Source organism: Marmota monax, unplaced genomic scaffold, assembly GCF_021218885.2.
Source record: "Marmota monax isolate L192 unplaced genomic scaffold, Marmota_monax_Labrador192_F-V1.1 WCK01_AAM20220418_F8-fsc00047, whole genome shotgun sequence".
Lineage (NCBI taxonomy): Eukaryota > Metazoa > Chordata > Mammalia > Rodentia > Sciuridae > Marmota > Marmota monax.
In genome coordinates, this window is record NW_026692072.1 from 1,278,031 (window position 1) to 1,295,427 (window position 17,397).

Below are 17,397 nucleotides of genomic sequence, written 5' to 3' on the forward strand. Positions count from 1 at the left end.
CATTTGTTTTTGGGTATCACTACACCTCTCAACCTCAGAACATCATCATTCATCTGAAATGGTACCCAGTCCTTTGGGTGGGTATTCAGGCCTGACCAACCCCCAGTGCGGACCCCTGCTCACCCCTATTTCTTTGTGAAAACCAACTGGTGAATCTCAACTAACTGTGATGCCCATACTAGAGTCAGTTTGTAATCCTTCTGGGAGGAGGAACATCTAGAGACAGAAATACATCATACCAGGAAAAAGTGAATTTAATAAAATACAGACTGAAAATAAACCATTACCCCGCCCCTAGTGACCAGTGCGATGTTGTTGGGTTCTTGTCCCCGCCCCTCTGGTCCCTGGCGAGTGCCCCAATTCTGGGAAAGGCTCCCCCTGGTCTTCTGAGTCAGGAATACTGCAGTATTTCAGCCTCAGGTTTCCAGCGGGGAAACAAGCCCAGTTTTGTCATCTATTTTCTGCACCTCTGCTGTAATAACACATCATTTGTGGATCTGTGCTAAAGCAAACACCATATGGTGGCTGTGTAAAAAGCTGTCCGGGGTTCTGACCTTCGAATTGGAGGGGGTTTGTTTGGGAAAAGGAGGCAATTGTGGCGGGGGGAGAATCGCATCAGTAATAAGACCCAGTGCCGGCAACCTGTACAGTGTGGCTTTTGGGGGTGCATGCTGAGAAACAGGGCTGGCACCAGGTTCCAAACTCTCAGGTGAGATCACGGATGACATTTTTTCTTTCCCAAGTGAAAAAATGGTTCCTGAAGTCTATTTTCCCAGTCCTTTTATTCTCTCTCTCTCTCTCTCTCTCTCTCTCTCTCTCTCTCTCTCTCTCTCTTTTTTCACAGGGAACCACAAACTACCCCAAAAGAAAATTTTGTCCTGAAAAGTTTTTCTGGCAAGTTCTCCATTTGGTGGACTATCACAGCCACGCAGCTGCAAGAATGAGACAGAGCCTGCCCTGTCTTAAGCCCAACATTTCCTGGGTGGCTCTGAGTGGCCACAGCGTCACAGCTCTCCCAGACACAGCCCTCATAGCCGTCAATTGCCTTCTCAGCAGTGTAGCTACCGAAGCACAGACTCATGAAGTTAAAAAAATTCTAAATATACAATGTAACTTCATTATTCCTCACACACAAAATGATCCCCAAGAGCCAGTATGAGGAGCAGCTGGCCACTGTCCCGCTGAGATAGTTTGTTAAGAAGACAGGGCTCGAGGCTGGCCTCTGAATTCTGACTGGTCCATTTTGACCTGAATAAGTCCATTCTGAACATGCTCAGAGGACCACGGTTCTAGAAAGGGCTAATGCCCCTGGTCCTCACCTCGGAGGAGAAAATTAAAAGAAAATTGATTCAAGAGTCAATGTATGGACGTGGCAGCTGAGAAGAAAAACATGACTGAAGTGTTTAGAGTTGTTTTTTGTCAAATGCAACCTGAGCACCTAACTTTCCAGCAGGCCTCTGGGACTCCAAGAAGCAAAGGAGAGTTTTAGATTAGAAAGGGCCATAGAACCCAGCCTAGGAAAGAGCAGCCTTGCTGTTGTATACCCAGAAGGATCTGGTAACCTCTAGAACTTTCTGTAATGAAGAAAATGTCTCTCAAACACAGTAATCACTAGAGGATACTAAATATTGGAAATGTGACTCATGCAACTGAGAAAATGAAATTTTAATTTTAATATTAAGATGTAATTTTAAATAGTTACTTGAGGCTAGTGGCTATCATATTGGACAGCAAAATAAGGTCAAACCTCAAATCCCCCTTTATGAAAAAAATCTAAGAATGATTTCCAGCAGGGCTGACAGTTACTTTTTTTCTCAAGTTGCTGGGACCCAGGTCTTCAGCCTTGTGTGTTACAAGCACACACCTTCTAACACCTGGATATTTGGTCATAAGACCCAGGATGCCAACGTGACAGCAGCTGTCTTCTGGCCATTATGGACTCTGTCGCACACCTCTAAGGATTGTAACAATCCACGGAACCGCCCAATCCCTCCCAAGCACATCCCACCTAATCACGGCCAGCATTGCCTGTCTTCCCAACCAGCCCAGAATCCCTCGGGCGAGGCCAGGGCACCTTCAGATGGAGTTCTCTCATCACTCCAGAAACTCTACTGCCAGGATCCACCCATTATGCTCCATCTCCACAAAAATCTCAAGGTCAAGGGCCCTGTGTCATATTTGATGGATTGTCACGCTGACTGTAAACATCCTTCCACTGATTCCAACAGTTACCAACCACTACTGTGCAGCCTTCTCAGGCTTTCCCATAGCTCATTTGAACACGGCATGATGGTTTACAAATGTCTGTCCTACTTTATTATTTTTACTTAATCCTCCCAAGGACAGAGAGGCAGAAGGAAGTGCTCTCACCTCTGATTTTTAGAAGAGGAACACCTGTCAAGGATTTACAGAGATGGAATTAATGACCGGATAGAGGACTAAAGATAGTCTTGTGTTGCAAGCTGTTCGACCTCTTTCCACCTGTACAGCGGAAACAATGGCAGTACCTGCTTTGTAGGGTTGCTGTGGAGTAAAATACATACAGGCTTCGCAATGGTGCCTGGCACCTACAAAGTTCTACAGAAGTGTGTGCGCTCCTGGAGGGGTGTGTATGTGTGGTGGGCACAACACAGGTTTACACACCTGGCTGATTTCTGGTGCACTGCTCTGCTCACGTGATCTTATGTGTGAAGAGATTAACGCATTTAATGTGCTTGGCAGAGTCCAAGGACTCTGCTCTTGTCCATCATTGCTATTGATATGATTAGGCAACTGTACTCAACCTCAGGCTTGGTAGAAGTTTGTTGTAACAGCCCTCTGGGTCACCTTTCCACCCCAGCCTGTCCTCTGTGCTCCCACAGTCCTGCACTGTGAAGTTACAAACCTGTGTCTAGCCTGGGTTCCTCTGTCACACCACTGAAATTGAACGAGGATGGAAGCATCAGATTCAACAAACAGCTTTGGTGTGAAGTAGGTTGGGGAATTTTCCGCAGGACCAATGTAGGGAAGGTCAGGGAGGAAGTGCACTAGCAACCTGAGGCCCTTATACGTAGTTGGGGTAATGGCTAAGAACCACCAGGGACATTCGCAAAAGTCCATCAGATTTTTGAATGGAGGAGTGGAGAGGAGGCATACAACTCTGTGGAAGTCTTCCCCTACCCAGCTCCCTTCCCTCCTAGACACAAATAGGTTCCTCTGTACAAAGCAGTCTTTTGTTGACACTAGGTCCTCTGAGAATGTCTGTCTGTCTCTCTCCTTTTCAGCAGGTGGGCTCTGGCCTGGAGTCCCATAGAATGGGGACTGGTGATGCTTCCAAAGCTGAGGAAAATACCCCATCAATGGCTTTTCAGAAGTGGCTGGGTCACAGGGTCATGTTTACAGCTCAGCAACCCTACAAGACCAGCACTAGGCCACAAGTCCCCAAACACCTCCCCAAATGAACTTAAAACACAACAAAAACAAACAGGGTCTCCATTAAGATGTCAGGCGAGGCTCTAGAACAACTGCTTTCCTGGGTGCCCCTACCCAGCCAGGTACAGAGAGGGCAGAATTACACCCTACCACAAACTCCCCACTCAACACAAAAGGGCGACTCTCTGAATTCAATAGCCCACCTGATCATAGCTGACACCGTACCTGTGCTCAGCAGGGCAGCAGGGTGCCTTCTGAATAATAAATATGAGAAGCCCCAACCCTCCATCACGGTGTAATTTGATGAGGGCAATTCAACTATTCTCTGAGGAGGACACGTCGGCAGGCTGCAGTCCAGTGCTTGGAGAAGGCAGAATTCCCAGATGCAGACACTCCCCAGAATACTGTCCAGAAACACAGGCCTGCCTCCTACCAGGGATGAATCGGTACTGATAAGGGATTACATGGACCTTTGGCCCAGGATTGCCTCATTGGAAGGATGACCTGTTTCTATTTGTACTGGAATAGTTACCTATTCCATGGATTTTCTTAACGCATCCTATCTCATGCTCCCTCATTTTAGAGGGAGAAAAACAGACGCCGCCCTTGGAGACCTACCCAGAGTCATGCAAAACGCAAGGACAGAGCTAATAAAAAGTTCACCTCCCCCAACATTTCAGGTTTATACCAATTGCATTATGTGAAAAATGTAATGATTTTTGCCCGATTTTTATTCCTGAGGAATGAAGATGGTGATAATGAGATCTATAAAGAAGGACAATGATCAGACTCCCGTCTTATATTTATATTATAGATGAATACAGAAGTCAGGCTGAGCATGGTGGCAGGTGCCTGCAACTTCGGCCACCCGGGAGACTGAGGCAGAAGGATGTACTTGAGCCCAAGAATTTGAGGTCAACCTGAGCAACATGGTGAGACCCCCCCCCCCACCTCAAAAACAAATAGATCAGAAGGAATTGGGAACCTGGAAGGAAGAGACCTCAAGGAAACCCAGTGCTTACTCAGCTGCATGGAGCTAATCCAGTTAGATCTTCTGCATGATGGGCACTGTGATAGTTGATAATTATCAGCATTCTCACTCTTTAAAATTCTATCATTCTCCTCTCGCTCCCCTACACAAGACCTAACCATGTTCATAATTTGGTGAATAAGCTGCATTCTTCTGGCTCTTAACAAGCACCACACAGTGCTGTCTGTACCACCCCCCAAATTAAATCAGACTTGTTGCAACACAGCTGCAGCTACTGGCTGCCAGCGTTTCGGAGGACAGCACAACTTCCGACTTGGCAGGATGGCTGCTGGTTTTCACAGAGCCCTTCCAGCCCCCAAATGCCACTACACCCCTGGTTTGGTGAGCCCAGCACCCAACGAGAAAACAACACCCGCTCACACCCACATGTGAAAAAAAGGGGTGGGGGGGGTGGAAGCAATCATTCTCGTACCCATTCTTTGTCAGACAAGTAACTGAGGTCCAGAAACGCGCTAGGCTTGGTACTTGGCACACGGTGGGCTCTCAATACATGGTGACATTGGTTAGGACCAAGTCTGGTTAGGACCGAGTCCTCAAAGGAATACAAAGATGGTTCTAGCTAGTCCCCTTTCATCAGCACTCTTGTCATTTAATTCTCACTCCTCTGATCTCCAATCTGCGTACCTCCCCTGCAGATGTAAAAGGCTCAGAAGTAAAGAAATCTATCCAAGGTCAGGCCACTGTATTGGAGCCAAGATTTAAGCCTCAATCTGTCTGATTTTTTATTCTCAGAGCCTTCAAGGGGCTCAGAGCCAGTGGAATACACAAGACAAAGGAGGGGCTGGGAACAGGCCTCTTAAAACAAAGCTAACAGAGATGCAGGCAAGGCTGTGGGTGTCTTCCAATAACACCTCTAGCATCTATCAAATTTATCCCCAGCAACCCCCCACAAGTGAATCTTTCTTCCTCCATTTGCCTTGATGAATTACAAGGCCCCCGGCAGGGACTATTTCTTCCTTCTACTTTGTTTGGAGCATTGTCCTAGCAAGGCTCCAATAAAGGGCCATTATTAATGGTGACAATAATGCAAGACTGTTTTCTCAAAGGCCTCCGCCAGGGCTTGCCAGATCAGCGCCATGCTACTTCCTGCCACTTCTTGCTGGTGGCTTCCACCTGTGAACCTTCAGCTGCTCTGAGGCAGGTCCCCAGCACTACTCTCTACATCTCGATGTCTGAAACTCTCACCACATTCTCACGGGCCCCAAAACCAGACAGAGAAGAGAGCCCCAACAGAGCATGTCAGAGTGACAGAAGAGGTTTAAGGAGGCAGCCGCAGGGGGTGAAATGAGGCTAAGGGGGGAACAGGGACCAGGTTGGATGTGGACTGAGCTTGCTCACAGTTCAGGGACTTCAGTGCTATATAACTCTGGGTTTAGCATCAGGAATGCTTTGTTGATGACTCTGGTCTACATTAGGCCCTTCGGGCTTTGAGTAGTCTGCCAGTTAGGGGTCATCTCTTGAGAAATGCTATTTTTGATGGGTACAAAGGATATACAGAGGGAAACCACTGTTTGTACCAGTGTTTGCATGAGAGTCAAGTTCGTCCTTCACATTCCCAAACTTTGGGTTCTGGTTAGAAATTCATTAAAAAAAACTCAGTGAAGATGAAATATGGCTTTTTATAGCAACAGAAGTGGCCAGCATGATGAAGCAGGGTGGATATGGAGAGAAAGTGGGCTTTAAACACAGAGTAGATCCTTTTATTTGGAGTTTCACTTTTCAAAGTTTCAGTATCCACAGTCAACTGTGGTCCGAAAGTAGAAAATTCCATGTTTTAAATTGTGTGCTGCTTCAAGCAGTGTGATGAAAACTCATGCCATTCCACCTGGGATGTGAGTTACCCCTTTATCCAGTGTATCCACACTGTATATGCTACTTGCCCTTTGGTCACTTAAACAATCCGATAGCCAAGATGGCTATTATCAGATTGACTGTAGAGGTATTGCAGTGCTTGTGATCAAGTGGCCCTTATTTTACTTAAAAGGCCCACAGTGCAAGGAGTGATGCTGGCAATCCGGAAGTGATAAAGAGAAGTCATTAAAGTGCTTTGTTTAAGTGAGAAAGTGAAAGTTCTCAATAAGGAAAGAAAAAAAATCACATGCTAAGGTTGCTAAGATCTATGATAAGAACAAAATTTCCTACCCGTGAAATTGTGAAGGTGGAAAAAGAAATTTGTGTTGGTTTTGCTGTCACACCTCAAACTGCAAAGTTACAGTGATGGTACATGAGTGCTAGTTAGGAAGGAAAGAATCTGTATGTATTTTTAGCAAACACAGCATTAACAAGGGCTCAGTACTGTGCATGGTTTCAGGATCCCCTTGGGGTCCTGGATAGATCTTCCATGATGGGGAGGTTGCCAGCCCAGGGTGCTCTACTTTTCCGGGTGAGGTCTCTTTGGGGTCTGACATTTGACAGGCTTTGCTCTGCAAGATCAATGGTCTACCAGAGAAGTCTCCCAACAACTTCTCTAAGGGAGGTGGTGGTCCTTACCAGTCTTCTCCAATGCCAACAGGACAGACTTCACACACCTGACCTAGAGATGCTGTGGAGAGGAACCTAGAGGGGGTGTGGAGGGGACCCTGGACCAGAAGTGCAGAGGATAGGGCTTGAGGTGGAGCGACTACTGAGGGTGCTCCCTTGGTGCAGATCTCTTTAACTCTCTCAGTCTTGGGTCCTTCCTCTCTGAGACAATCTTTAAGTTATGCTGCCACTATGATGAAAAGGCAGCAAATCAGGGGACCGTGGCGATGTGTGGATCACAGCCCCTTCCCAGTGCCGTGGATAGGAAGAGGGATGGTCGGAGGTCTGGATGCAGCCAGCATTCCTGCCACCATGCAGGGGAAGCAAGAGTGAACTGATGCCTCTGGGAGTTTCACTTCATGGCCTGAATCCATGGGAGTTTGTCCAGTTACTCCTGGGAGACCTTTTAAACTTAATCAGAAAATATGATTTTGTTTGACTTCTGCCACTGACAGTTAGCTGAGCTGGTTGTTCTCTTTCAGTTTTTCTCCTCAAGCTGTTCATAGAACCTGCAGGGAGACTCGAAACCAATACAAGAGTCAACTACAATGCCCTTCCTATTTAGCTGGACCAGTGGTGGGTGACCTGGACTGGCTGTTCCCAGTGTGTCCCAGAGGTATGGGTGTACATGCTGCTTCTGCAGTACGAGCCTGAACGGCCCTGACCAGGCCTCTCCCCAGCCTCGCCATGCCTCACCCCAGGGGCCTGGCCTGGCTTCCTTCTCCTCTAGGATCTCTTCCAACCCAAAGACTTCACAGGACCTCCCCATTCCAGTCTTGGTCATGGAACGGGGAGGGAGCGATGGAGGTGGAGATGGGAACGAGGAGATGCACGTGGCTGAGCCAGTTCTTCCACCAACTCAGGACCTCACCAAGCCACCTTACTTCCTTGTGACTCAGAGTCCTCATCTAAAAAGCAAATAGAAGAAAGGGGATCTGGCCAACTCCTCCAAGGAGGACTCAGGGACAGAAGAATAACAGGAACAAAAGCCACATGCTTCAGAGGCAGGCCTCTGGCGGGCTTCAGCAGCCGAGCTTTGGGCCGGGCCACCCACACATCAGGGTTCTGCCCAGCAGAGAAGGTGGGTGGGGAGGGCCCTACCAGGGTTCCTAGCAAGGCCCTGGAGGGTGGGAGGAAGACAATGGGAAGAGGATGCTAAGGCAGGCGCCTTCTTCTGACATCCTGGGGACACTATGGCAGTCTCAGCCCATGAGCTGATGCACTTTAAACCCAGAGATAGCTCAAGGCGGGGTGTGTGTGTGTGTGTGTGTGTGTGTAGTATTTTCTTCCAGAAGCTCCAAGCAGACCCACCAGCTGAGGGGAGGCGAGAACCTGGACTGAGAGGTTCTGAGCCCAGGCGTCTGGTCCCACCTCTACCACCGAGTTCTATGGGACTCTGGAGCAGTCGCCTCCCCTGGGCCTCAGTTTCCTCATCTGTGAGCTGAACTGGCCGATGAGACCCAGCCCTTCTTGCAGGGCCATTACACTCCTTCAGCGGGCAGGGAAACAGTGGTGCGTCTTGTTTTATTTCTGAGCAAAAGCCCTAATTGTTCTCAGCAGCATGAACTCCTCTATCTAAACCACAGCCTCTGCTCCCCCCACCCCGCACCCCTCCCTCCCTCCGAGACCCACAGGCCCGTTACAGAACATTCATTTATTTTTCTTTGGTGCTGGGGCTGAAAACTCTGATGACTAAGCCATTGAATTTTAATATGCTACTGTGCTCCTCGGAGGCTTCCTTCACTTCCCATCCCACCTCCCCACCCCCTGCGCCCTCCGTGGACATGTGGTAGTCGTTAGGAACAGTTTGATGAAGTTTAGGTTTTCAGGGTGGAGGAGGGGTGGGGGAGGGTGGGTGGCGGGGCATGATAAATGGACACAACGGTCCAAAGGGCCATTCGGAAAATAAACATAAAGCTCCTTTTGAGTGAGCCCACTGAAAACACATCGCCAAAAAGCTTCTTCCCTTTTTTGGTGGGGGGGAGGAAGAGAGAGATGCGGGTGGAGGAAGAGGGGGTTTCCTCTGGCTGTAAATGAACACTGTTCAGAGCAAGAAACAACTCTCTCTGTTGGCAGCAACCAGAGGTGCCCATTAGGCGCTGCCAGCCATATGTCACAAGTGTGGCATCATCCCCCATGGCTCGAGGCTGTGTGTCCAGCTCACGGGTGCCTGGGAGGTGGCAGCCCTGGGAAAAGCCAATCAATACTAGTGGAATTCCATGGAAAAACCCGGATCACCATGGCAGAGGGGACAAGGCCACTGAGGCTCAGGCTTACTGACTTCTGAAGCCCCTTGCAGTCAGGGGTCCCTCCAGGACCACCTGGAACACCCCTCGGCCTCCTTCCCCTCCCAGTGGAATTACTTCACACCGCCCCCATTGCACCTCATGTGGTTCAAACACCCAAAACCTTGGCTCTGAACAGGACTGGGTAGACTGACACCAAAGAATCAGTGTTGGTGTTCTTAGGTCCATGATGATACCTTCCTGTTCGTTGGTTTTGCAGTGCTGGAGTTGGAACCCAGGGCTTGGCACATCTTAGGCAAGTGCTCTACCATAGAGCTACACAATCCCCAGCCTGATACTGATATTTTAAAAAAAAGATTCACACTGCAGTATAAAGGGGGAGATTAACATGAAACACTTTAGCAACAAGAACAAAGCAATAGGTGAAGTGGGACAGGCTCATGACAGCTGATAAGTCTGAGATGGCTATGTTGGAGCTCCCCAGACAACTCTTTACACTTACTGGGTGACTGAAAATACTCGTAATTCAGGAAATGATCTTTACAATCCTAGACTTCCAGTGGTAAGACTCCACTTGCAGCCCTATTTCTTTACCAGTGGGCGAGCTGGGCATTTTAAAGGAGCCACCCCCGAGGGGAGAAGCAGCACCTTTGTCTTAGGTGCAGGTGTCAATTGTCTGCTGCACAGAGCATGGCCAGCCAGGTGCTACCTAAGAAGGAAGTATCGGTGTTCTTGGGCTTTCCTGGAGGCCCCTGGAGACTTCCCTTATTAAATCCACTTCCACATTGGGATTTTATTTGGAATATCTTCTCAAGGATCTCTCGGATGCATTCTTCAGATGCATGGCAAGTGGCTAAGAAAATGACAGTTCATTCCTCTCTCAGTTTCTATTGCAAATAACACACAGATGTAGGCAGAATATGCCCTTCCATTTTTTTTTTTTTAAGTTAGCAACTGATTTTTCCTCCTCCACATTTGAGAGCTCAAGTAAACAAGTTCAGATGACCACAGTAAAGAAATACTCTCTTTGGAGCTACTGGAATGAGAAACACAAGGCCGAAGGCACCATCGCTCTGGGATATACTGCCCCTTCCATGTTGGTGGATGCTGGGGACCAGCTAGAGGAAAGACTCTGCTCCCTGGTGATCCAGCAGAGCAGCTAGGAATCAGAGGTCTGGGTCTGCACCAGTTCTGCACCAGCCAAACCTTAGACAGGTCACTGGAATTTGTAGAACAGGTATCATGCCAACTGCTTCGAAAGACACTAACACACTTTACTGACTGTGGGCCAGCCACTATATGAATTTTTCAGGGCTGCAGTAGCAAGATATCATAAACTGGGGTGGTTTTAAACAACAGATTTTTTTTTTCACACTCTTGGAGGCTAGAAGTCTGAACTAAGGTGTCAGTGGGGCTCTGCTTCCTCCAAGAGCCTGGGCAACAGCACTTCTCCGCACTTCCTGGCTTCTGTAAGGCCATCAACCCCTGTCTTGTGGATTCATGCCTCAAATCTCTGCCTCCCTTGCCACAAAGCATGCCCCCTGGGCACCTCTGGCTCTGTATTCAAGTTTCCCTCCCACTATTAGGACACCAGCCATGCTGGATGAGGGGCTCACTCTACCCCAGTGCAAACTCATCTCACTCAACGAATTCTATCCCCAGTGACTATTTCCAAACAAGGTCCCATTTGGGGGTATGAGGGATCCGGGCTTCAGCACCTGTCGGGGGAGGGGTGCACAATCTCCTCCCTCGCGCTGCCCGCAGGCTTATTGAAACAACAGCTCTCTCTGGGTATCCAGATGAGGAGAGGCTCTGCAGACCGGGGCTGCTTGGCAGTTAATACTCTGGAGCAATGCCCACTGGGACAGGAACAGCCTCTTCTCTTTTTGTGGTTAATGCTAAAAGGGAGATTGGGTTTACAAAAAGTGCTGTGGTTTCCATCAGGAAGTGCCCCTCGCGGGAGCCCACAGGATAGGACGGTTGCTCCATGGGAATTAAGCTGAGAGAATTCCCGGCTTTGTCGTGAAAGGCAGATTTGTTGTGGGTCTCCGGAGATCTGCCTCTATGGCTTTAGATCTGAAAATACTCCCCAGGCCATCTACTTGCAGCAGCACGTGTGTTGAAATGAGGGAAAAGCAGGGGCATCGGGCCACGGCCCCTCCACCATCGACCCCAGCTTTTCCTGTTAAGGGTCAGACAGTATTTTATGCTTTGTGGACTGTGTGGCCCCTGTCGCCGGGACCCAGCTCTGCTGCTGTAGCCCGAAAGCTGCTACAGATAATAAGTGGGTGAGGCTGCGTTCCATGAGCTGTTATCTATGAATGTTGAAATTTAATTTCATACAAATTCTATATGCCACAAAACACAGTTTGTCATTTCTAAATGTAAAAATAACAATCCTATTGGTCAGAATATGGCCCCTGGACCACAGCTTGCCCTGATCTCCACCCTTGAGTATCAGAGAGGTTGCCGGGTCTCCCACGGCACAGCACTCGGGTTATATCACCTAATTTCTCGAGGCAATTTTACAGTGCATAACATAGTTTATAGAATCATGTGACCTGGTCCTCTTACCCAGCCCATTGTGAGGCACAGTAGATTAAATTATCCCCATTTTATAGATGAGAAAACCAAGACTCTGAAAGGTCAGATGCCCATTAACAAGTGGTAGAGTGAGACTGAAACTTGTCTTCTGACTCCTTATCTGGTGACCCAGCTAATAGGCCACATCACCCAGATACACTCCAAATCAGCTCCTCACCCACAGATCACGCACGTACCCTCAGCACTCCGTGTCTAGAAACCTGCTGCAATTAGTGCAGGACTCGGAATTCTTTAAAATCCCCATCCCCAACCCAGAGGCCCAGGTGAAGCTTTGGCCTAAGAGAAGGACAGGCTGAGAGCCGCTTTCCACTGCTCGAGACTCCATATGACAGAGGTTCAGGGTCATCCAGGGCTCAATTAGCTCCCGAGGCAACTACTCTGCTGCACCTTTGGAGACAGGGTTTTCCTTCATTATATGAGAGGGTGGCAACTAGATGCGTGTGGGGCCAGGAATGCAAGGTCAGTAAATTCTGGGGAATGGGGGAGCCTACAGAAAATTGGGGAACATTTGCCCCATCTAAGGGGGGTCAGATACTACTCAGCCTTCACCAACTGTTACCAGATCTGAAACTCTCCCAAGCTTTATAACATAAGGTGTGTGTGCGCCTGTGTGCACATGCATGTGCATTCTGTTAAAGGAATATTAGTTTAAAAGACATCCATAGACCCCCGTGTGTACCCTCTAGTCTGAGGTCTGTATCTAATTTTAGGTTGGTGACATCGCCTGGTTGTATGTACACAAAAATGATGTCCTGGGGACTGGGGATGTGGCTCAGTGGTAGAACACTTGCTTGACATGTGTGAGGCCCAACTGATCCCCAGCACCACAAAAGTAAAAAAAAAAAAAAAAAGTTCTTTCCTAAAAACACTCATGGCTGACAACCAGAGTTGGGATTTTGAGAGCAAGGAGACAGGGAGAAACAAGCAACCACATGACCCTCATAATGTAGGAGGGCACAAGGGGCGGGAACACCTAGTGTTTGGAAGTAAATGAACACTGAATTATTCAAGGCAGGTTCAACTCAGGGTGGAAATAGAAAATAAGTCCTTGCTATGTCCTGACTCCGACTAAATTGAACTTGACGATACCCTGTCACAAGACACCTCTGATGGAAATGAAGATGATAATCGCAGATGCCATCCAACCTGGTGATTGATAATGCTCCCTCTTTCAAACCCCCACCGTGTCCTTGAATCCCAGGATGGTGCCTGGCTTGGGTCCAACCATCCAGACTTTGGCTCCAGGAGAAGCAGCTCTGGGCCATGTGAATCTTTCCTCTGGTGGCACATAATGACCTTTGGTCAACAATGGACCTCATCTATGACAGTGGTCCCATAAAATTACATCTCCTGGAGAGATCAGGGTTGTCTCAGTTTGTGTGAGTGCACTCTCTGGTGTTCACATATAGACGACATCACCCAAATGACACTATTGTCAATTGATGCATGACTTGCCTTTGGAACCATGGGAGTCCCTCCCTCCTAGGGACAGGGCTGGAGTTGTCCTTGTTTCTGGCATCCTGTGAGCCAAACTTCAGCAGAATATTTGACTGGTTAATGCAAGACTGTGTATCCCTAGTAGGGCTTAATGTTTGTTGTAAAGACACATGGGAATCAATATTTATGGAGCAGCCATGAACCAGGTACTTTTTCCTTTTTGATATTTATAATAAAACGAGGAGGTGAGTACTACCCAGTGGCCCTCCTGCTCCCTATGGAGCCATCCAACTTATTTACCATGCCAACCCCAGTTTCTTCATCCGTAATGGTAGAAATGAATAAAATGATGCATAAAATAATGAGTATAAAGTATTTAGTGCTTGGCCTACAGTAAGAAATCAATACTGTGTTGGTCGTGGTGTGTTTTGTTTGTTTGGACCTTTTACTGTGAAATAATCATAGATCCCCTGAGAACTGGCAAAAAGAAAAAAAAAAAAAGTATAGAAATGTTCCATGTGCATTTTGTCCAGTCTCCCCAGATGTTCACACCTTATATAACTAGATTATACTAGCAAAGCTATGGAACTGACATTGGAGTGTTATGTATGTATGGTTCCATACCATTTTATCACACCTCTATAGAAAATTTTTATAATTACAACTATTTTATAATTTATAATTATCATGAGAGGCAGAACAGGGCTGTGATGAAGTGTGCAGCCTCTAATTCCAGACTGTCTGGATTCTAAAACTACCCTGGGCATTACCAGCTGTGTGACCTTCAGCAAGTTACATAACTGCTCTGTGCCTTAGTCCCCTCATGTATAAAAGGGAACACCAATATGGGAGCAATAATTTTTTTTCATGGGGTTATCAGAAGGATTAAATAACATGTAACTTTAATAAATAGTATTGGCATTTAGTAAACACTCCATGATTTTTAACTTTTACTATGTTTACTATTGTTATCATTTGGGTCCCAGGAAGGAAGGAAGGTGAGAAAATCTTGGCCTGAGTTCTATCCCAGGGATTAGACCCTCTTTTCCCTTGGTATTCATCAAGGTTGTGATGCCTTATGGAAATGAGACAAGGAGACACTGGGGGTCTGACGCTGCTGTTTTGTTTTGGAACAGACCCTACTGCAATTTGGAAAGAAAAGGGGAGGCTCCCAGGATGTCTCTGTGGGGGAACCTTGGCTAAGCCCACTGTCTTGGAGAGTAAACTGCGGTGGGGGGGGGGGAGCTCAGCTCTGGCTCTCCCACCCCACAGAAGCCTGCATTTGGCCTTAGATGACAGCATCCCGAAGGGCTTGCTTGGCTTTTTTTTTTTTTGTACTGGACATTGAACCCAACAGCACCTGCCACCGAGCTACGTCCCCAGCCCTTTCTGAACAGGGTCTCCCTAAGTTTCCCGGCTAGTTTTGAACTTGCGATCCTCCTGCCTCAGTCTCCACATCACTGGGATTTCAGGTTTGCCTGGCTGGTCGTCCATCTAGTCAAACTGTGGCCCCTTGACGGGCTTCACAGTGAAGCAACATGGCAGATCTCAGAGGATGTGGGAGAAACAGGACCCCTCCCCAGCCACGGGTCTGCTGGAGGACAGCTAGTGGTGGTCGCACCGTCTGGCTTCAAGCTCAAATTTCCTAAAAACTGACATCCCCTTCCGCACTAGTATTGGAGCAACAATCTAGAAAGGAGGAAGGCAATCAGACACTTTTGGCCCCACATCAAGCCGTTGCTATGGGGAAAAGGGATAATAATAATTATGCTAACAGCTGCCACTTACTAAGCACTTACTGTGTGCAAAGTGCACTCGATTCTCAGGCTAATTTATGACGTGATACCATCAGCCCATCTTACAGTAAGAGAGCAGAAGGTCACAGCTAGTGAGCTACAGAGCCAGGATCCAAACCAAGGTCGATGGACACCCCGGCTCTGAACAACCGGGCTGTATTCCCTACCAGAGGATGGTGGCGCGTCTTACAGAGACTCTCATTCTGGCCTTTATGAATAATGTTATGGTCCACTTAGTTGGCCCGTTTCTGGTTATTGTTCTTCTAGTATGATCTTGTGCATACAGATATATCTTGGGTCACAAAAACAAAACAGATTTTTTTTTTTAAAGTATATCTTGAAAGGAAAGAAATAAAGAAGGCAGGCAGGTACATTTCTTTCGCCATGGAGGCCTTGCTGTGCTCTGGCTGAGAGGGACAAGGTCAGAGCAGGGATTGGCAGAACCCCATTTCAGTCCTAGGATCTTACTTGATATGCACATCAGCCACGCAGACTTGGCTGGGCACCACACTGTTCACATTGTGAACGTGCCTTGAAAACCGAGGCGAGACCCCGCCCTGGAAACCTTTCCTGCCTTTCCACTTCTAGCTCAGGCACAGGCTGCCAGTCACTCTAGACTGCGTGGGGCGATGACGGCACTGGAGAACTGGACCGGCAGCCTTGACCGTCTGACTCCTGCCTGGGGCCCCTCCCAGCTGCACAGAGGGGAGGGATGTTTCCCAGGTGGCGATGACTCACCTGGACTCCAGGCTGGCAAGGCCCGCACAAGACCCCCCAGTCAGCTACGTGCATCTTAACCCCCACCCCCACGGGACCCACTCGTACACCACACCAGATCCCCTGATAGAAACCCAACGGGAAAAATTCAATTCTACCATTTGGAATCTACTTGGCTTGGGTCCACGACAGCATTCCTTACTCAGGACCTGACTCAGAACAGGGTTGTTGCCTAAGGCAGAGGCTGCGTGAAGCAGGGTCTGAGTTACAAGCGACGTCCTCACGCTCTTGGACTTGGGGCTGTAAATGATGACAACAGGAGAGCTGGTAAATACCCCGCCCCCACCCCACCACCAACACGGTCCCATGCCTGCTGTGGAAACAGCAGACCCTACTTTGTCCAGAGACAAACTGTGGGGATGATGGAAGGCCCCAAGCTTCCCCTGCAGACTGGGTGTTTCCTTTTACCCTAACCTAAAGGGACTAAAATAGCAACCTAGATCTCTGATTTCCTGACTTGAACCAGCCACAGGTGCCCATGGTACCAACTGCAGCCACCCAGTCTGCCCCGAGTCATTTCCACTCACGTGGGTCCTCATTCTGTGCTTCCCTTTTGGGATTGCCTTCCACCTGCTTCTACTAGCTGGTATTACCAGTTTCCCTCGGCTGCCAGGTCTGATTCAGGGTAGCTGTTAATTACGCTCAGCATGCAAAGGCATAATCATTCATTCTGCCATCCTTTCATGTCAAGGACACCAAAACTTCCGATTCAGAACTCCCTGCATTGGCATTATTCCTTCCTACCAGTTCAGCTAGACACAGATGGGAGAGGCTGTGGACAGAGAAGGCAACAGTCTTGCAGGAGGTGACACAGGGGAGCCACTGCTCAACCCTCCAAGTAAGGCCAATGTCACATACCTGAACCGAGAACTGTGCACATTTAATTTACCAACTCGCTGAGCTTCCAGAAACTAGAAGTGGCACTTGGGCATACCAGTGTGGGAGGGCTTTGAACTGACAGGTCAGAGGTCAGAGCCTGTTTCTTAGGGGATCCTTATGAATGACACCAAACTAAAAAAAATGCCATGTTTCAGGAGGGGGAAAAAGCAACATTAGAGGGCCATGTCAAAAAATCCTGACTCAGTGTGATCATAATTCCCAAGGCAACATTGTTGAAGGTCCTGACCAACTTAAAAGTTTTAAAAAGCATTTAAAATAGATTGCCTTTCTTCTCCCCAAAACTTAATCAGTTATTCTTGGCTGCAAATAAAACCAATGCTGGTACTTACTTGAAACTATACTTCATAATCCGGTTACTATTCTTAAGGGAAAATATTAATATATAAAAGCCTACTTGGTTATATATACCATGTGGAAAAAATATAGGGCAACAGGATTCTTACACACACACACACACACACACACTCCCCTCTCCACCTCTGAGCCCCTCCTCTGCCCCAAGCCTGCCATTTCATCTCTGTTTTATTGGCATGCACATCTGGATTACATAAATTTCAAGTATGGTTTTCAATATTAGTACCGCTTAGGGTTACAATAGTTGACAAATCTTGAATGCTAGGACGTCAAATCAAATTAGATGGACCCGTCACAGAAG

At 47.9% G+C, this 17,397-nt stretch overlaps 1 protein-coding gene across 5 annotated transcripts in view; it reads right to left on the reverse strand.

Annotated features, from left to right (window-relative positions):
- The window catches only part of Abtb2 (ankyrin repeat and BTB domain containing 2), a 162,354-nt gene that overhangs the window by 77,038 nt on the left and 67,919 nt on the right, over positions 1-17,397 (reverse strand). The window contains exon 1 of one of the 5 annotated variants that reach the window (XM_046455882.2): positions 3,637-3,966. The exons of the other annotated variants lie outside the window; for them this stretch is intronic. Within the exon in view, the coding sequence (XP_046311838.1) occupies positions 3,637-3,700 (64 nt within the window). The 5' untranslated portion in view covers positions 3,701-3,966. Of the gene's footprint in view, positions 1-3,636; positions 3,967-17,397 lie in introns of those variants that run through there. 5 annotated transcript variants of the gene reach the window in all.